Raw genomic sequence first — 22,475 nt, forward strand, 5'->3', positions numbered from 1 at the left:
AAAAAATCTGTATATATGAACTATTTTACTGTCTAAATGTATTTTTTCCTATAAATATATTTTTTTTTAATTTCTCCTGTCTTTAGTAGCTGATAAATATAATTAGAAGGTTGAATTATATTATTTTATTACTATTGTTAAATATAGATATATGAAAGAAATTTTTATTGTTTTATTTTAAGATGAAATTGAAGGCCACTGATAACATGTTGGATTTCTCCATTTATTCTTCCCTCCAAAATTTTTGAAGTTGAGTATCTAAAAAATAGTATTATTTCCCATTTCATGTTATTCAAAATCATGAAACTGACTTGATCTTTGACATAATAAAAAAAAAACTTTTCAACCTATCTGTCCTTGCTGGAAGCGCAGCTTCTATGTAACTCATACCTTTCTTGCAAACAAAGTACAATTCTTTAGAACACAATGTATCCTCCCATCCAGTACTATAGTACCCGTCATGAGTCCACTAAATAGAACAAGGATTAAAACATCCAGTACTATAGTACCCGTCATGAGTCCACTAAATAGAACAAGGATTAAAACATCCAGTACTATAGTACCCGTCATGAGTCCACTAAATAGAACAAGAATTAAAACATCCAGTACTATAGTACCCGTCATGAGTCCACTAAATAGAACAAGGATTAAAACATCCAGTACTATAGTACCCGTCATGACTCCACTAAATAGAACAAGGATTAAAACATCCAGTACTATAGTACCCGTCATGAGTCCACTAAATAGAACAAGAATTAAAACATCCAGTACTATAGTACCCTCACGAGTCCACTAAATAGAACATCCAATAAAGCTTTACAAATCACAAAGACAGACAAAAAAAAACATTTAGGATCATGGAAAGAAAACGAAGTAGGTGGTTTCTTTGTATTTCACAGTAGCTTTTCTTTTATTTCTAGCTCCTGCGGTGGGCTCCAATTTCCTAACCCTGGGGGATAATCATTAATATTTACCTAACCTAAAATAACCTATCAAAAGCTACTGTGAAAATACGACGAAACTCACAACTTTGTTTTCTGTTTAAGATTGTCTTTCTTTTTTTATGGAAACAATGAAATATAACTCTAATCTACCAAAAGATATCATCCCAAGAAAAAAATCTTTTAAAAAATACTTGGTTTTTTAAAATTAGGATATATTCTTTGCTTTAGAAAATTAAATTGTTACATTTTTGTCAGTCTATGTTAAAAGCAGAAGATGATTAAAGTCCCTCCACAGATTATGACGTCATACGATGAGAGGCCAGCATAAATTTTACCATTGGTCATTTACAGTGCATACTGGCCTCTCATTGGCAATTCTATCGAATGACTACATAATCTATGGAGGGACTTTAATCATCTTCTTAAAAGCAGAGTCGTGCAGTATGGGGGTGTATCCACCACCCTGGTGCAGTATGGGGGTGTATCCACCACCCTGGTGCAGTATGGGGTGTGTCCACCACCCTGGTGCAGTATGGGGGTGTATCCACTAACCTGGTGCAGTATGGGGGTGTATCCACCACCCTGGTGCAGTATGGGGGTGTATCCACCACCCTGGTGCAGTATGGGTGTGTATCCACCACCCTGGTGCAGTATTGGGGTGTATCTACCACCCTGGTGCAGTATGGGGGTGTATCCACCAATCCTGGTGAAATTAAGTATGTAATACACCCCTAATTACAGAAAACTAGCAAGGTGTATCCAGCCCCTGAAATACACTCCTCTAATTATTACACCCCCCCTTAATATTGGTTCAAGGGGGGAGTGTCAAAATTTTTGGCGAAACCATTTCTGGATGCAGGTAAATCAACTAAATATAAACAAAATGGAAGACAAAGAAAGTCCCTCAAAAAATCAGCATGTTACGTCATAAAAACGAGAGATTATCCATCTCTTTTTTAGGGAGTTTCTTTCCCACTCCTCTTCTCATCCCTCATTTTTATGACGTCATTGAGGGACTTTCTTCGTCTTCAACAAAATGCTCGTAGCTTTTAGTCGGAAAGAATATTGTGTGTGATTGACCATCTAGGGTAATAAATGTATTACCTTGACGCAGAGTTCCAGGGGTCCAGATTGTCCCCAATCAGGCTGACCAGCGCCCCAGTCATTGTAACCCACTAGATAAATATCATGATTAAGGGTGCTTTCCTCAAAGTGTCAAGTGAGCAAAAAAAACTACCTCCTACCATTTTTTTAAAATAAATTAAAAATGAGGGGGGGGGGTGGGTCGGTTAAACACTAATACACATAAAAACTACCCCTTCCTTTTTTATTATTTATAATAAAGAGGGCGGGGGGAGATTCTATGCGCGCTACACATTTTTAGAGAAACTACCTAATTATGTCAATAAGTATCGCAACAATGATTAAATTAATCAGCTGGCCAATAAAATGGACGATAAAATGATATACATTTTCTGAGCTATTCAAGCAAAATCATGTATTGCATTTGATTATGGAGAATTTAGGCTAAAATTAATTCCTGTTTTTTTGGCATTTAATGTCATGAAACTGGAATTAGTCCTATGATTTTTCATTTTACTATCCATGGAAAACGGCTTATAAAACGATAAATCAATGGAATTAAATCCTACGTGGCAGGCCATCCGACCATTCATGTTGTTCATCATTGTTGAGATCAGACAGCCCCATCCAGTAACCATTGCAGCCACATGGGAAACCGTTCAATATTGCTAAAAATGGATGTATTATTACTTGGATCTTACACCAGATTTTCATCTTCTCTGATAAAGTGAAACAGATAGCAGGCTAATAAAATAATTCTCTCCCCCACCTCTATTTACCCTATCCCCTTCTATTCTACTGGATAAACGAACTGACCAATACGGAATTTCCATGTTAGCAACTTAAACCGACGACAATTTTTCCCCTGTCATAATATCCACGTATATTCTATATCCATTACTAAATAGATTATTAATTTTGTCATAGATCTTTGAACAAATCCTATTAATTTTTTTATGCTATTCTTAAAGTTGTCATAAAAAAAAACACGTAAAAATGGTTACTACTGCTGCTATGTCAGGTGTGCAACATTAACAGTTTTAAAATGGGGAATACGATTACGTAAGCCTAAAACAGGTGCAATATTACCATACAATGTTATGACTTCTTTCTAATTTACGAAACACTAAATTTTCTATTCATTTTCTATCCCAAGATCTAATTCGCAGCATTAGCGTAAACGCTTTCAGGTTCGAGTGTTGTACAGTGTACACACCACGTTATTCTAGAGACGTTAAAAATGGCACCTGCTGCTGCTATGTCTAGTGTGTGAGAGAAGATGCATTGGCATATATCATTAATGAATGTATGATTACTTGGATCTTACACCAGATTTTCATCTTGTCTAAAAGATCGAAACATCCCCAATCATGATACACAAAATTATGCAGAGTACAATTAGTGGTTTAAAAACGTTTGAACACTCAACAAAATAATCCACCAATGAAAATTCTCTAAAATCCCCAAAGTTGTTAACCAACAAATAATAAAACTTTGGGGACTATTATAATAAACAGCCGAATGTGTTCCCTTCTCTCTCTAGTTGTACTTACTTTTCACATATATATTTTCCCTTTCTGAATGTATGGTCACTAAATCTGATCTTTCTCCCAATGATTGACAATGCTTCCTGTTATTTCATGTTTATACTAGCTGCTACGCTTATGATTGTACATTTCTATATTCGTAGCAAGCTGGATATAATACGATGCTAGACATAATTTTTTCGTATTGATGAGAACCGGTTCCTATCCACAGGATTCGAACAAATAAGAGAAAAAAATATTTAATGTCTGCTACATAAACATTCCTGGCATCGGTGTAGTTCATCGCAGTTTTCACCAATTTGTAACAGTATCCTAAAGTAAGGCAATTATTCTATGAGTAATGATTTTAAAGCGAAGCTTTTCTATGATTAGGGTCGGTCCGTCCGTCAAAGATTTTTTACTTTTTGACGTCAAATTTTTGTATGTTAGAGTTATCCCATTCATCTGATTTTTGGAATACTGATTCCTATTACAACAAGGTACAATATTATAAGCGAAGCATCTCTATAATTAAGTCCTAGAAATGTAAGTATGTCCTTAAATAGTTTTATGTATTTATGCAGGTTTGCAACAAATTTACTGACAATTTTGATTATAATTATTCAATAATAATCTGCTTATTCAGTTCTGACACTTTGCAAGTGGTAATGTTCGTTTTTCCTTCAATTTCAGAGCCTCGCTTATATGGATGTTGTCATGATATTTTTGGTAGTTTTTAACTTTGAAAGAAAATATAAATGTTTTGACTAATCCACATTTGATGCCTAAGCTTTTAGAACCTTTTGGGAGCAACCAGGCCTAGCTATTCTAACAATCAATTCTACAAAAAAAATCACGAAACCTTTGGAAGTAAGTATTATATCTTGTTTTTTTTTAATGTAACTGAAGAGGGGTGGGTAATACGGAGAGGAAAAGGGTAAGGGGGTTGTGGGGAAATTTTCCTTTAGAATTTAGAATTTGACCTAAACTAACGTTACCTAATGTAATAAACAAACAAACTTCACCCCATTTTTAAATTTTTATTTGAAATAAAAGTGTTTGCGTAGCTGAACAAAATATTTTGAAGGGTAATGCAAATATTTTCAATGTGGATTCTCTTTAGTTTTGTTATTACCTGTCAATGGCTCTGCAATCCACCCTTCATCACATCTTGGGGGCTCTTTGAAGTTCTCACCTAAAATTCAGAATAATCTATTGACTAATTAACCTAGGAATCAACATTTCTAATGTATAAATCTAAAAATAAGTTAGGTATATCATAGGGGAAGTTTTGTCAAAACGCTAAATAAAGTTAAAAATTAATCATATTGAAATTGGACATACGGACTTTTTAGTAATTATTATAGAGTTCTACGCTTTCCAAATTATACCTAACTGATACAGGAACTACTATCTTTACCAAAATAAATTCCAACAGTGGATAGTGTATTTCATTTTTGAAGCTCTTCATTTCAGCTTTGAAATAAATAGGAAAAAATAATGATGATAACATCCATAAAAGCGAAGCACAGAAACGGTAGGACAAATGGACATTACCACTTGTATAGTGTCAGAAATGAAAATCAGAATATCAGCAAAATTGTAAGTAAATTTGTTGAAAGTCTGCTTTATACAGGATAATGTTTATGGAGATACTTACATTTTAAGGACTTTATTATAGAGTTGCTTCGCTTATAACATTGTACTTTATTGTCCCAGGAATCCCAAAATCAGATCTATCGTATAATTAGATCGCATAAAAAAAAAATTGTTAATAAAGTAAAAAACGCAACATGTTTAAAATGGACGTACGGACATTATGGTAATGATTATAGAGTTACTACGCTTACTAAATCGTACCTAACTACTACAGGAATCACCATGCAAAGTTTGAAATCGATAGGACAGTTTAATATGCCTAAATTAACGAAAAAAGCTATCCGTTACGGACGGACGGACTGACCGACCCTAAGTATAGAAAAGCTTCGCTTTTAATAATAAAACCTGAATATTCACAAAGACTATACAACTTAAACTGGCAAGTCAAATCATCCCATACGTTTCCCTCCGGCTTTAACTAAAACATAAAATTCAACAGTTTTTCGTCAATTTTTATGGCTAACATATATATTAGCTAACATATATATAAGCTAAAAAAACAAAATCTTGCTATTAAATAGTTGAAATGTTGAATAGAAAAATTAGAGATATAATTTTTATAGCAGCTGAGTAAATCCAATTCCCCCCTAGTGTGTATTGCGAATTCGCCATTTATTCGCAAAAAATTGGCAACCCATTCGCAATTTTTTCATTTGGGTAGGCGCGAAAATTGGCGATCCATTCACAATTTTTTTCATTTGGGTAGACGATGTTATGATTCCCACGATAGTACATATTTTTTTTAATTACCTCAATGGGAAAAAAAGCAACTTGAGGCTGCAACATGCAACTTTTAAGTAGCAAAGCTACTCAATAATTCCTTTTGGCTGTCCATCCGACAGAACGTACCTTCTGCTATTGGGAGAAATGTAAATTTCTCCGATGCTATATCAGCTAGACAACCGTTGTTTTTGGTAAAGATTCCCTTCTATGAAACTTTCTTTCGACGTATATGAAGATTAACTGTAGACGAGAACAAAACCTGTCCAGACAGACGGACATCCTGTTACTTTTTTTGTAAGGATAATTAAAGTGTATTACCATAACACAGTTTTCTTCACCACCATCGGGCGCTCCCCTATACCAGTCAAGAAACAAAGCTAAATTAAACAAGGATGACAACATGCACAAAAGTGTAGCTCTGATACGGAAGGATAAACGAACATTATCTATTGTAGAGTGTCAGAATTGACTAAGGAGAATATAATTGCAAAGTTTTAAGTAAATTTGTTTTAAAAACTGCTCTAATAGTGGATACTGTTTTAGGACATAATTACATTTTTATGACTTGATTATAAAAATGTTTCCCTTATAACATTGTAACTTGTTGTAATAGAAATCAGTAATAAAAAATCAAATGAATAGGATAATTATATCACATAAAAGATTGTTGTCAAATAGGCTATAATCAACATGTTTTGAATCAACGCACGGACATTCTTGTAACGATTACATAGTTGCTACGCTTTCTAAATTGTACCTAAATTATTGCAAACATCATGCAAAGTTTGAAATCGATAGTACTATTCTAACAATTAACAAAAAAACTAACCATTATGGACTGACAGACCCTAATTATAGTTTTGCTATGAACAGTGGTTACAACATCAATAAGCGGGGTAGCATTCAAATACCCTGCTTCAAAAAGCCAGTAATAGGATTTAAAGTTCATACTTAGGGATTCCAACAAATTTCAAGGTAAATTATTCCGGTTTAACATTGCCCTCAAATTGGATATTAAGGTAGTGTAAAGGGGATAATAATAATGAGTTTAATAACATGCCATTTCTCGCGGTCGTATGCGGTCATACAAAATGTTGAAAGGGTGACGCAAATTTAAGATCTTAGTTTTTGCTATTTGGTTTACTATTTTAGGCTTGCAAGATTATTTGATTCGCTATGATATCAAGATAAATTTTTCTCAAATCGCAATATCTGAGAGCTGAAATTTGCGTCACCCTCCAACATGTATGCTTCATTAATACCTATAATAATAAAATGTCTATTTTAGTAAGTTTTTTTTATAAATTACCATTTTTGAGCATTTCAATCAGTTTTTTAAAAACTTAACATATTTTTTAAAAATTATTTGAATATTTTGGCACAAAATAACAAAGCAGTTTAAAAATTCTATCTATAATGCTTATTAGCGCTGATCAGGGTGTTCAACCCCAATAATTAACATTGAGACCTTTAAAATTAGGCGGGAAATTAAAATCCCCTATTACTGGGTTTCTCAGGCCCGGGCTATGTGATACCTCACTCCAATAAGCAATTCAAGTCATAGAACAAAAGTTCAGATATTATAAAATATGTCATGTACACTTATCTACTTATCAATACCATACCTTTATTTACACTTATCTACTTATCAATACCATACCTTTATTTACACTTATCTATTTATCAATACCTGTATTGCCATCTACCCAATTATATTGTCCATCCTTATCAAGATCAGATAATCCAATCCAAAGCCAGTAATCCCATTGTCCAGCATAAGCTGAATAAATAAATGTACATTATGGATTTGAAACCGTTTAATATCCGCTGGATTAGAACCGGTTCTCAGCTATACTGAAATATCATGTATAGCATCAAATCAAAGACAATTTTCCTCAAATGTTAATCAATTCTAGTTTTGATAGCACAGGACTCCGGCTCCTTGGGGCTAACAAAACCGGGTTTTTTTTATTTTGATATCCACGGAAAGCTGTCTATCATAGGATGCGATTAATAACTATTACAGCAATCCTTCTCCCTGCAAGCTGAGTTTGAAAAAATTTTTACTCTTATTTTTACTTTGTCATGTTTAACGTTTTTAGTATTTTACTGTGAGAGTTTAAAAATTTCTATATTTAATAAAAATTAAATTAATTTTATGATTATAATCTTCTATGAATATAAAAGTAACTTGCTAGCCAATAAAAAATTCATTGTTAAATTCAAAGTTCTTGCAATTACGCCCCTACATACCTCTTGGAGCACTTGAAGTGGGGAGGGGGTATCCAATCCATCCCCAAAATAGTTATAAATCTTTCAAGGACCTATTAGAAGCTACACTTTCAAAGAGAACCATATCGATTCAGACACACAGACACAAATCATGATACTTTTATGTAAGGACATAATATAATTATACTAGCGGCTACGCCCCTAGAGGCCTCTAAGGGCACTTGAGGCGGGGGGAGTTAAATTTGATTAATATTTTTTAGATTTTATTTTAGATATAAGAAAAACAATTTTTTTGGGGGAGGGGGGCTGACGCCCCTATTTTTTTATTTTTTAGTTTAAAAAATTAAATTAAATTTTTTTGGGGGGGTTGGAGGGTATTTTTTCTAGGTGCGATTTCTCTTGGGAGGGTAGTGGTACCCTCCCCAAAAATAGTTATAAACCTTCCCAAGACCTATGAGAAGCTACCCTGTAAAGGAGAACCATATTAATTCAGCAGTTCCTAGGATAAACACAGACCCTGTTACTTTTATGTAAGGATATAATATAATAATGTAGATGATTTATAAAAAAAATATAAAAAATACTTACATGCAATAAATAACTTATCCTACAATCAAAATATTGACACATTTTTACAGTCTTTAAAAAGTTTAGTTCTTATAATAGTTTTTCTCTATTGTTGTTGTTGTTTTGAATGGTAAATAAACAAAATTTTAATTTTGATAATGAATATTTTTTGGCGTATCTAAATATCTCTTAGAGTTTCGGAGCAAGCAGAGGGGGGGGGTCATTTAATCCCCCCTTCCCCCTATATAGGGTTATAACAAATTCACCAAGAGGAGCGAATCATTGAGCATGCACTTCTTGATTGTAATTTTCTTCATGATACAATTGTATATATTAAAGGATTTTTAGTATAGTATTGACAACCATAACATAAACAGACACAAGCGCATCCTCCCGTTTATAGGATGATGATAGCTTTGAATCTTGGACCATCACCTTGACATAGTTGAAGAGGTTAAATGGTTCCTACTGCTGCTATGTCATGTGCTCAACATAAGGGAAATTCCTTGACCCAAAACAGTTATGACTTGCAGACATTGGTTGTTAAATAAAAAGGTTGGTTAGAAATTTTGCCCATATAATCATTTCGCAAGATTTGGTTCAGAAATGCACCAAAAGTTAGATCTCTATAGGCTATCCATTATACAAGGCTCTGGCAGATACAAACACAAAATGTATGAATAATTTCCTGTGGCGTATCAATGATTGCTAATCCACCCCCAAACCAGTCTTGACAGCGGATATTTGCATTTTTCCACCATCTTTGTATCACCATTGTCAGCTTTTTCATTTAAAGTATTTAAAAGTAACATGATGTATGTGTGTCTTGTGTAATGAAGGATCTCGCTAACAGCTAAAGCGATATGATTATCTCTTACAGTTTTTTTTTCCTTATATAAAAGTAAAAGCATGTCTGTCTGTATATGTGTGTAGCGTGTAATCTCTGTAACCTGTGGACCGATATGGATATCATTTACAGCGATTCTTCACATAGGTTTAGGGAAGGTTTATAACTATTCTTTGGAATTTTGGACCTATATATGTTTTTAACTAAATGGAAGGCGGTGGTTTGATAAAATATTTGTTTGACTGTAAATTTAAAAGTTGACAATCCATTACAGTGCTGTAGTGTCCACTATGTAGCATTTGCCTATAACATAAAAAATAACTAAGTTATATCTTTTATTTATCCAATACTAGTGGCAACGCCCCTAGAGTCCTCTAGGTGAACTTAAAAGGGAAGGGGGTTGAATTCCACCTCCCTCCCATTGATTTTGTTGTTTAATTTAAAAATAAAAAGTAAAAAAAGCCCACCCCCCAAAAAAAAAAAATGGAGCAGGGGAATGAGAACTCTCTCCCAAAATATTTTAAACCTTTCCAGAACCTATGAGAAGCTACATTGTAAAGGAGAACCATATCGGTTCAGTGGTTAGCGAGAACCTTTCGTACACACACACAGACAGAGATCCTGTTACTTTATTATAAAGATATCTAACCATATTCAGTCCTTTTGCCATTTTAATAAAGTACAAAATTCTACAGGCAAAGGTTTAGACAATAGATGCAATATTGATGTAAAATATACATTCTTAATGATGAAAAACAAAAAAAAACCTCCTCATATAGATTGAAATATCTATCTATCTACCTGTGGTTGTGTCTTCAGCCCATCCATCAGGACATCCAATGCTTTCTAAAGTTGGAAAATTAATATTATAAAGTTTTGTACATGTGAATGTTCAGTAATATCTCTGAAAGAGATCATGAAGTAAAATTATTTTTCCTATGCCCTCATTAAAACAGTGAAGTTAAAAAAATGTTTGCGCTGCACACATTAATTTAAAAGTCAAAGTTTGATTTATTTTAATTTTGAGCATGTATATTATATAGTTGGTGTCTTGAACCAAATCATGTACTGTTTTTCATTTATTATCACTGTCTATCATATATACACCTTATATAAAACTTTTCAATACATTTATGTGTCAACAAAAAGGTTCAAAGTACAACAACATGTTACTTACCACATGGCCTATAGCAGCAATCATCACCCATTTGATTCTTACCAACTAATGTAATAATAATTATATTAATTATAAAAAGAATCACAATGTTCAAAAGTAGCAATGCTCAGAAATCAAAATAATCAAAATAATTAACTAATAAAACTAATCAACAAAGTTAGTAATTGAGTTATTGTCAAAAGAATGTCCACATAGCCAAGAAAAATAGATTTAGTTAAATAAGGTAAAGCCACCCCCTCCCAAATAGTATAGAGTAGATGTGTATTGGTCAGCAAAATATTATCAATAAATCAGTGTTTATATTAGATAGCAGAATTTGCTAGATAGATGGACTCACTAACAAAGGGGTTATAGCCAAAGCCATTATGGAATTTCTATGTCAGCCACTTTTTTGTAAGGTAATATAATCATTGTAAATATTTCATTTTTTAAAATAAATAAAAGATTTACAAAATATAAAATTCTAACATGCCTAAATTAATGAAATGAGCTATCAGTTTTAGAGACAGGTCTATCTAATTATAGAAAAGCTGTGCTTTTGAAAATGATTACATGGATAAGGACAGTTGTTTTCTCCACACTTCAGTCCCTCTAAATCAATAAAAAAAATGTAAATTTTTATGTCTATTTAATTACCAATAAACAAGTATTTTAATTTGTATATCTATGATCAAAACAATAGCTAAACAATCTCTTCTGTAAATATAAATTTTTGGTTGTAAAGTTTGAACACTGCTAATCAGGAACCGACTAATCTAAATCTAATAAAAGACCCTAGAATTTTGGAGCCCACTAATAAGATGACGTGGTTATAAATCTAAGTGTACCATTGTAATTTACAGTCTAATGTCCCATCCCTCGCTGAAGTCTGTACTGATAAAACTTAAGGTCTTGCTAAAATTGTGAATCTGGTAGCAAAATATTAGCTTCAAAAAACACATTATTCTTCTAAAAAGTTTAGATATAAGACATTTCTAGAGATATTATTGTACCTGCACAATCAGCATCACTATCACAATCTCCTCCAGCTATCCTGCGGTTAATGAGCACTCTACTTTCTCAACAACTTAGGAATAGGTAAATTCTGACCACATCATATACTTCAGAGTTGTTAATGTATCCTTATAATAAAGTAATAGGAAGTGTGTCTGTTTAAGTTTGGGGACTCAACTCCTCCATCCTCAAGTGCCCCTAGAGACCTCTAGGGATGTAGCCGCTAGTAACAGTAACAGGATCTGACTACTTTCTGTATAAATATTGTTCCCAGGTACAGGAAAGGTTTTAAATATCTTGGGTGAAGCTACTTCAAGCCTCCAAGGAGGATGAAATACCCCATTATTTTCTTTTAAACTAAAATTAAAAGAGGGACCAATCCCCACCCCCTTTTTACTCAAGTGTTAGAGGTCTCTAGGAGTGAGCAACCAGTATAACACTAAAACATTTAGCTATTTAATTAAGGACAATTTGTAAGAAAAACTACTCTTTTCTTCCAAAAATATGTACACGTTTTAATCAAAAAATATAATTGGATTATTCAAACACTATTTTTCTATTGGTTTATTTAAATCATGGTCATCTAGACACTATATATATCTATTAAGAGGGGAGGGAAAGTTTAGAGCATTTCCTGCAAACATTAGTTGAGGAGCAACAAGAATCATTATCATCCACTTCATTGCACAGCACTTAAAATAAACAAGTATGCTTAAATACATACAGTCAGGGATCTTAAAGGATAAGTTAATACACAATACATTATAAACAAAATTATCTATTCTGTATTAAAATTGTTGATTAAGCAGATTGTACACTAAAAGTTTGGAACTTTGGGTATTATCCTCTTAGGATTATTTTTTTCAATTTTGAAAATTTGAGTAGCTAAATATAAGAAACATAAATATTAAAAAATTATTTTGTCCTTGGGGGAGAAAGGGGAGAAGGTGTGCCCATGCATTAAAAAAATTTGGGAGTGCAATTTTTTTTCTTTCAAAGTATTGCTTTATGCATCTTTTTGAATTTGTCTTGTTAAGTAAAATAAGAATAATAAATTGGTTTTGAAAAATATTCATCCAAGCCTGAAAAATCTTAAATCAAATGTAAAATCTCTTAGTTTTGAAAGTTAATTAAGGATTTCTCTTGCTAGGATCAATAGTTTTAAAAATGGATTTTTTAATCTTATTCTACTCTTCAAGACAAAATTGGGAAGGTGCATAAAGCTATACTTTTAAAGAAAAAGTACTTGCGCCCCCCCCCCCCCCCTCCTTAGGAAAAAAATTATTCCCCCCACAAGTGTCTTCCTAAAAGTTTACATGCATCAGTGTTGCCTCCCCATTATCAAAAATATTTTTATTTCATTTTTTGGTCTCTTTTATGATGATCAGACATGTAGAACATTTAAAATTAGAAAATCATTGAAAATCAATCCACTTTAATGTACACAGTACAAAATTATTCTTGTATTTAAATTTTAAAGATCATGTCGTAATTTTATTTCTCGTATTCATTCGAATCCGGTGGATAGGAACCGGTTCTCATCCATACAAAAAAACTATGTCTAGCATCGTATTATAAGATCATAAGATTAAAACCAGTTTTTTTAGCCCGTGCCTTCGGCACCTCGGGGCTAAAAAACTGGTTTTAATCTTATAATTGTACATTCTATATCCGCGGACAGCCGTTTATAATACAATGCGAGAAATAACTATTACAATTTTTAAATTTTAATTAAATGTACAGCAAATTATTTCCTTTTTAACTTCTAATGCCTACACAGTTAAAATAGTCATATTTGGAAATTTACAAGATCATAGTGGAATAATTATTATAATATTTTACAAAAATAATATAAGCTGTAAAAAAGAGTGTCAGGGGGGGGGTCAAGGGGGTCTCCCTCCTCAGAAAAAGCTTGGGCTCAAATCTTCAACAAATAAAGAAAAAAAAATTATTTAATAAATTTCTTTTTTATGTTAAATATTATTATTTTTATGAAACTTGATTTTGAATGCCAAAAAATGTTGGAATAACTATTACTGTATGAAAATGCCAAGATTTTTTTTGGAAAAAAAATAACTTTCTTTTCCATATTTTTATTCCTTTTTCTTATTGGACGTCATTTCATGTCCAATGAGAGACTAGTGTTTAAATATTTTAAGGCTTATTCCAGCATTTATTTTGAATGTAAGAATAGCAACATTCTATCACCAGATGAGATAAAATATTTACCCTCCATTCCCCCATTGTCTTCACGGAAATAGAAGTTGGTATTTGATATATTTCTAACTATCAGTCTCTGATTAGGCACTGTACATTCATACTTCCAAAAGTCACAGTGACCCTGAATTTGAAAGAAATTTTTGTGCAATTGTCCTTATAATACGGTGATATTTTACAATAATATTACAAAAACCTTAATGATGTGATAAAGATGCCTCTTTTAGTGAAGAAGCTTCTTAATAGTGTACTGTGTCTATCTGTCCTTCTGAAAGTATTGTTGGGATTGTAATTTGGAGTGCATATAATTCACTTCATGAAGAAAAGGAGAAAACTGAAAGACCCTAAACTGTACTCTAAGAGTATGTGACCCATACTCTTAATGAACACTCATGATGCAACTATTAATGTTATAGAATTGTTAAACTTTATCATATTCTTATCTAACTTAATATTCTATGATTACATCATAATAAGCAGCTGTTAGTTGAAAAGAATTTTATAAAAATTCCTACCATATCATGATCAAAAGTAAATCCAGCACAATCAATCCCTGAACAGTGCAGCTTAAATTATTCTAATGCAATTTTTGGCCACTTGAAAAAATGTGAGAGGGTCATTTTCATTGTTCAACTGTTATTTAATACCTATATTTGCGATAACTTTTACTAGACAAAGATTTCTAATTTTCAACATTTACAAAATGCGCTGCTTCCATGTCAGATATAAAGAGGAATGAAATGTCTATGGGTGAGCTCGGATTCTCCAAACATTTATCCCTTAAAACTCATAGGGGTTAAATTAAGTCTCATTGACTGCTTAGTTAAAAACCAATAATACTATTTTTCACGGGCTGAATATAGTTTCAATATAATGTAATTTAAACACAAGAATATTACATTTAATTACTGTGAAACATCTTTTTAGATGTATCTGGGTTGTTAATAAATATCATTAGTCTATTGATTACGAGATACCTACAGAAAACATTCCTTCCCCTTTACGTGATTTGCAATTATATGAAGATTTGAGCTGTATGCCTAGACGATTACAAGTTGATGCACATTGAGTAAATCCATTCCCTATGCTCCTCCCTATAGTAGAGGGACCAACCAGCTTCACTAAAATTAAAATTTAAAAACTTTAAAATGTAATAAATATATTTTCCCAAAATCTAGATAACCTCTAAAGGCCAGTATGGTCGTCTTTTGAATTTCAAAACCAAATCTTAATAGTGAAGAGTAAAAGGGCAAATGTCCTAAGGACAACCAACCTTTGGATTGCACTACTTTTATCTTGTATCCTAATTGTGAATGTTTTGGGCCATGTCATTCCCCCTACGGTAAGCTCTATTAAATTGTTCATCTAATAGCACTAGGAACCCTTTTTAATGTCTTTATTATTAACTTTACCTGCCCTAATAATATTCAAGCCCATAAACTACCATATCTCTTGAAGGGAGAGGGGGGAGGTCACCTATCCTTACCATAGCCTAGAACCTGCCCAGGATCATTACTAAGCTTCCAACTTACATACACAATGACAAATGTACTTTTTGTTATACGTATTCCGTGTACTTACCAGTTAAATCTCTCCTTGTATATGCATAGTTGAGTATATTATAGTTGGATTTTATTATACCATAGCACATAAAAATCAATAAATATTCTTTTAAAATCATCATCTTTAGTCTGTAAGTTTTCGATCATGTATTTTGGCCATAATCATGTCAAATTGCTTACAAAACAGACCGTTTTCGACCTAGATACTGAAGCAGTTTAAAATATCCTTCTATATCATGGATAATTAATGAAAAGGTCTGTTTTGTAAGCATTTTTTACAGAGTTATGTCCAAATACATGATCGAACACTTTAAAAACGAACTTTAAATTAATATATAACAGATTTTTTAGGTTAAAAACTGGGGAAGGGGGGGCGGGGAAATCGAAAATTTTGGTATAATTAGGAAAAGTTTTATAGAACATGATGTGACTCTGCTTTCTGTTGACAAAAAACTAATCATTTTATTCTGCACCATAAATTTAATAAATTATTCATGCTTTGGTTTTCATGTAATCAATGTTTGACCAGGGAGGAAGGGACACCCGGCCTATCAATGTAAACACAATATAAAAGCAGCTCAAAAGCTGTTCAAAAGCAGCCCGAGTGACATAAATGTATTTTGCTTAAATATGCTCCATGATGATAAGAATATTGACAAGAAATTTCATTCGTCTGTCATAGAATAGGAACCGAAAAAATCACGTTTACCCCATTCTGTTTATTATGGACATACGGACGGACAATTTAAATTATAGAGTAGCCTCGCTACAAAAAAAAGGGGGATTATTTACTGTATCCCTGAAGCTGAATACAATTATTTACTGTATCCCTGAAGCTGAATACAATTATTTACTGTATCCCTGAAGCTGAATACAATTATTTACTGTATCCCTGAAGCTGAATACAATTATTTACTGTATCCCTGAAGCTGAATACAATTATTTACTGTATCCCTGAAGCTGAATACAATTATTTACTGTATCCCTGAAGCTGAATACAATTATTTACTGTATCCCTGAAGCTGAATGCAATTATTTACTGTATCCCTGAAGCTGAATACAATTATTTACTGTATCCCTGAAGCTGAATACAATTACACAACTTTAATAATTGATATTAAAGTTAATTCGTATTTTTGTTTAATTGAAATTGAATCAAATTTTTATGAATTTTTCCTTTTCCCTAGGAACAGGTATAACCAACAACAAGCGAAAAAAATCTGAAATAACATTTGGTGGCAAATGGAGAGGTCGTCAATTTTACGATACGTTGCCCCCCAACGACAGCTGATAAACACATAGATTATCAGCTGTCGTTTTACGAATTAATTTCATTGTTGGTGTAAGCTGCCTTTCCCAAAAGTTTATAATTTTCTTTTTTTGTGTGACTATTAATGACGAAGCCCAATCTGTCCCACTGTGAGAAAGACGATTCCCTTTTCTCCCATCTCTTTTGAAGATTTTCTCCCCCCCCCCCCTCCCTTTTTCTTTTCCCTTTATATGACGTCATATAGGAATCGTCTTCCTCACAGTGGGACAGATTGGGCTTCGTCCTATTAATATGAAAATGCAAAAATTATTATAATTCCCCTACAATAAACGCTTTCCTAATGTCAAACAAACTAAAATTCAAATTATAGAAATAGACTTTAGCTGCTGGGTTTTTTTCTTCAGAATAAAACTAGGACGAACACATTCCAAAATAGCGAAGCTCAAAAAATACAAACGGACAAACGGACAATGAGAGTTATAGAGCAGATGTTCGGTAGCCATAAAGAAAAAAGAATGTTTTTGTTAAATTGTATAAAATCACGAAACCTTTTAAATATAATCATATGTTTGTCTTTGGTAGCATAACTGACAGAATGATGGACCAAGTAAATTATTTATCTTGAATAGTAGCCGAGAAAATCATATTTCCACTCACATAGAGTAGCTTACAAACTATTATTTTTAGTTATAAGGGCGGCCTTAACACTTTTTTCCGGTAACTTTTCTTTCCTCTTTTTCTATAGTATATATGCAAATGTTTTGGACCTACTATTTATGTCGCGCACCACACAGCAGTAATGATCATTATTAACGTCTTTAGTTAAGACGCGGTGTTGGGCCAAGATTCAAACCTAACACCTTCTCAAAAACAAAAGGATGCACTTCGTGTTAGGCTACAGTTGCGGGTTGATTAAAATTATAATTAATAGATCCATTATTCCACATCCGAAAAAGGTGACAATATCTAAAAAAGCGAAGCTCCGAAAACACTTGTAGAGTGCCAAATTTGAATAAGCAGAATATACAAAACAAAACATTAACTTTTAGAATCATAATTCTGCTTATTTGAAAAAATATTATAATAGTTACTTATTGCATCGGTTATAGACAGCTTAAAACACCAAACATTTAAAGTGCCACTAGAGGCCTCTAGGGTCGTAGCCGCTAGTATTTAATTAAGTAATCAATATAAGCATAAAGATTCAATTTAAACATTGTTTGCTTAATGTGTCGATGTAATAGGGGTGAAGCAATTCAAGCCCTATTTGGCGAGTCCGGCAAAGGAGCCCCTAGCCTAGTGATTCTATCAACAAAATACTCCAAGTAGTTACAGTTTGAAGATTTATTTAGAACTAACTACACATTATAAAATCATAGCTTTATATACAACAAATTACAGATATTGGGTTAGGTAGAAAATGGGTAAGGAGATGATGGGAAAATGCTGTCCAGGTGAAAGGCAGAAAGGCAGGTCCGTGTGGGGGTAAGGCTGGCATCCCCCGGAAAAGGGTAGGTTGGCTGGAACATGAGGAGGGAGGGGCAATCCCTTCCCCCGCTGGTAGTGTTGACCGTGTTAAGCTGGCAGTCAACAAAAGAAAGGGTTGCTGAGGAATGTGTTGGGAAGAGATTAAACACCTTATTGCTTATCGGGAGTGGCTAGGAGCGAAGCATGCTCTAGGAAGCGACAGTCTGTCCGACTACCACAGGTAATTAATAAAACTAGGATAACAACATCCATAAAAAGCAAAGCACAAAAAATTGTAGATGAGCCCAGAGATATAAAGGAATAAGACAAAGGGGTATTCCTATCCAGTTTTTTGTTTAGGAATGAATATTTTTTATCATTTATTCACAAATGATATTCCTAAACAAAAAAACTGGAATATCATTCTCATTTAAACAAAAACTCATTTTTATGCTAAAATGTAGTTTAATTTTGGTTTTTAATTTTCATTTTTTTCCCCGAAGTAGTCAAAAAAAAAAAAATTAACTCTTCAAAAAAAATTCAAAAATCTTCTAAAAATGGAAATCTTAAATTAGTCTTTCGTTGGATTCTAATCTTTGAAGGACTCTGTAACAATGCCTCTAATAGCAAAGCTAACAGATGAAGAATTAGGTAAAAAAAATATCAAACTACATTATATTATAATCAAATTATTATTTGTAATAGAATATTAGTTTTCTAAAAAGCTTTACTGTATTTATCTTTAGCATAGATAAACAATAAGGAAGATGCAACTACAAAAGAGACAAAAGAGAAAAAAAATTATTTCTACAACTTATTTTTTGAGTTTGTAAAACAAGAAGAAAAAGAAAATATCAGACGTTTAATCAATAACAACGCTTTCATGAGATTCAAAGTGGAGATTTTTTTCAATGTTGGCTGAATTTTCTAAGCCAATTTCTGTAAAAAAGTGAGAAAAATGAAAGGAATTCCTAGTGTAGTTTTACTTAATAGACTTACTATAGTACACTATGATTTCCTATTTTTTCAGCCACCTGGCTTTTTAAGCCGGCTTAAGGAAAACAAAGTGTATGAAATCTAATCTAGTATATATACTGTATGTATATGTATACAATACATACATATCTATAAATAAAAACATTATTGTTAATGTTTGCACACATACGTTTTTGTTTGATAAGTATAATTTATAATTTAGGACTTGGCAATGATTATTGAAGAAAAGGAATATGGAAAATTGAACGATTATTCTAATAGGTGATATATATAATTACCCTCATGATTTATTGATTTTGAAGTTTTTTAAACGGTTTTATATTATATCAATATTTTTTAAATTCTAAATTATATAACTAACACAAATTTTAAGATACATTTTGGAGTTAGAGTTGGATCCAAACAAAAATTTCCTAAGATATTGTACATAGAGAACATTAAATCTCACATAAAAATGAGAATTAGAGGCAAGTATTTTAAGTATTGTAAAAGCCTAATGTTTGCTATAAATATAATTAAAGACAGACAATAACACTCAGACGAAAACGGAAAAGAAAAAAATCCTTAGGCTGATATTCTCCTTCTCTTTTCCTTTCCGTCTTTTATGATGTCATATAGAATCATTATGGCATTTTAGGCTTTGACATCTCAGATATATCAAAGATTTAAATTATTTGGTTTTCATCACGTTCTGCCGAGAACTAAAAGGATGATGACATTGGGTTAGTTAGCTAATTGCCAAAAATTTCCGCAGGGCGACGTTTTTATTTATTTATGGCAACTTCTCTTGGGAGGTTGGTGGTACCCTCCCCAAAAATAGCTATGAACCTACCCAGGAACAAATTATCTTCTATTTACCCACGCAAAAAATCCCTGAAAATTAAAAACATACCCGGCAAAGTAAAATTGATCAAACAACCCTCCGCATCAAGTATCTTATTATAATAAAGCTATTCTGTAAGTATTATATTTAACAGGTAGTTTATAGTATAAGGGAATATTAGTGAATTTTAATGTAGGCTTTTTCGGACACTAGAGGAAATTTATACTAGAATACAATTGGTGAAAGCCAAAGATATTTAATATTTTAGCCGAAATATTATTACTTTATATACTGAATACTAGCAGCTGAATCATCTAAGGGCTCTGTATTTGAAGGGGTTAGCAAAACTAGCCTTAAACCATCGCAAGATTAAAATCTAAAATAAAATAGCCTAAAACCAACCTGGGAAGCATGCAAAGCTTTCTGATCATGAAGAACGAAATCGGTTTAGCAGTTATGGAAATCTTAACAACAGACAAAAAAAATCTTGCTACTTTATTTATTATGAAGTAATTTTTTTTGCATGTTGTAAACTAATGGTAGATTAAATCACAGTCCATTGTCCGAAATAATTAACATTATTGTAATGCAGTACATACTTATGTAACAGTTTGTAGTAAGTTACTTGTACCATTGCCGGTTAGTGGAGTATTTATCATAGACTAGATTTTTAAACGATTGATTTGTTACGAGCTACTTTCCATATACAGAAAAAATTAGCTTAGAACCGTCTATAGATTATTAAAATATCAACTTTGCTTATTATACAACATTATGTCTTTCTATGTCTGATAATTATTTTTAGTCAAACATCGTATTTAAGTCAAACTGCTTGTAATTACCATGAGCAATGCTGCTATATAAATTTTGTGTTTCAAAAGTTTACATAATAATTTTTCTCGTATTCATTTGAATCCGGTGGATAGGAACCGGTTCTCATGAATACGAAAAAACTATGTCTAGCATCGTATTATATCCAGCTTTCTACGAATATAGAAATGTACAATCATAAGATTAAAACTAGTTTTTTTAGCCGGTGACTTCGTCACCTCGGGGCTAAAAAAACTAGTTTTAATCTCATAATTGTACATTTCTATATCCGCGGAAAGCCGTTTATAATACGATACGAGAAATAACTATTCTCGTATTCATTCGAATCCGGTTTTTTTAGCCGGTGCCTTCGGCAACGGCTAAAAAACTGGTTCTAATCCTATAATTGTACATTCTATATCCGCGGAAAGCCGTTTATAATACAATGCGAGAAATAACTATTCTTATCTTAAAGCCCCAAGAAGGAAGTGCATAAATGAAATATGTGGTGCCGACTGTGAAAAAAGTTTACATTAAAGAAATAAGCTCGATATCTGCAAAAATAAGCTCTGAACTTTTTATTTTTGTTTTTGGAGTGTTTTACCCCAGTATCCCCTATAAGGAAAGTGCCTAAATGAACTATGTAGTGCCAACTTAGTTTAATTATGTGAAAAAAGTTTACATTAAAACAAGGATGTTAACATCCATAAAAGCAAAGCACTGAAACGGTAGGACAAACGGTCATTAACACTTATAATAAAGTGTCAGAGCTGAATAATCAGAATAGAAATGTATTATTTTAAAAATTTTAAAAATCAACATGTTTAAAATGGACGTACAGAATTTCTTGTAATGATTATAGAGTTGCTATGCTTTTCAAATCGTACCTAACTACTAAAGGAATAACAATGAAAAGTTTATAATCGATAGGACAATTCTAACATGCCTAAATTAACAAAAAAAGCTATCTCTCTGTGACAGACGGACGTACGGACCGACCCTAATTATAGAAAAACTTTGCTTTCAAAAGATCAGCTAGATATCTTTAAAAAATAAGCTCAGAGAACTTATAATTTTGTTTTTTGGGGGGTGATTTTACCCCACTAGCCCCTTGAAGGAAAGTGCCAAAATGCAATCTGAAGTGGCAACTTAGTTCAGATATGTGAAAAAAGTTTTCATTAGAAAATCAGCTTGATATTTCTAAAAAAAATAATCTTAGAAGTTATAATTTTAGTGTTTTTACCCCACAAGCCCCTAAAAGGGAAGGGCCAATGCAAAATTTTATACTAAATTTCATTTACTCAGGGAAAAGGGAATGTGGTTCTGACAAACAATTCTAAAGAAAAATTTCCCCACAACCCCCTTACCTTTTTTCTCCCCTCTTACCCATTCCCCTTCAGTTACATCAAAAAAAAGTTATACGCCAACTGTAGTCCAACAAAATAATAGATTTTGCGGCAATTTCAATTAGAATTAATTGGCTGAATAGCAGCTCCCGTAAAAATTCCACCCTCACCCTCTATTTTAAATTATAGTCATAAGATCGATTTGGGTTTCACTGCATCCTAAGAGTTACGCT

General features: G+C 32.5%; 2 protein-coding genes across 2 annotated transcripts; both read right to left on the reverse strand.

The window, feature by feature from the left end:
• Nucleotides 1-110: 110 nt before the first annotated feature.
• LOC145305570 (snaclec GPIB-binding protein subunit beta-like) lies at nt 111-8,788 on the reverse strand. Its single transcript, XM_080147252.1, has 11 exons — nt 8,756-8,788; nt 7,626-7,715; nt 6,254-6,312; nt 5,558-5,630; nt 4,689-4,748; nt 3,834-3,886; nt 3,581-3,653; nt 2,597-2,695; nt 2,049-2,119; nt 391-469; nt 111-258 (listed from the first exon to the last, which is right to left on the reverse strand). Exons 3-11 carry the CDS (start codon nt 6,254-6,256, stop codon nt 224-226), a joined length of 546 nt encoding a protein of 181 aa, XP_080003378.1. The 5' UTR covers nt 6,257-6,312; nt 7,626-7,715; nt 8,756-8,788; the 3' UTR covers nt 111-223.
• A 516-nt stretch (nt 8,789-9,304) lies between these two features.
• LOC145305571 (uncharacterized) lies at nt 9,305-15,655 on the reverse strand. The gene is made up of 11 exons (XM_080147253.1): nt 15,550-15,655; nt 15,009-15,089; nt 14,484-14,521; nt 13,981-14,092; nt 12,384-12,443; nt 11,751-11,789; nt 11,311-11,349; nt 10,759-10,803; nt 10,383-10,427; nt 9,854-9,884; nt 9,305-9,495 (listed from the first exon to the last, which is right to left on the reverse strand). Exons 1-11 carry the CDS (start codon nt 15,650-15,652, stop codon nt 9,375-9,377), a joined length of 714 nt encoding a protein of 237 aa, XP_080003379.1. The 5' UTR covers nt 15,653-15,655; the 3' UTR covers nt 9,305-9,374.
• Between the last annotated feature and the right edge of the window lie 6,820 nt (nt 15,656-22,475).

This window comes from Acartia tonsa, chromosome 14, assembly GCF_053477335.1.
Source record: "Acartia tonsa isolate MP-2025a chromosome 14, ASM5347733v1, whole genome shotgun sequence".
NCBI classification, from domain to species: domain Eukaryota; kingdom Metazoa; phylum Arthropoda; class Copepoda; order Calanoida; family Acartiidae; genus Acartia; species Acartia tonsa.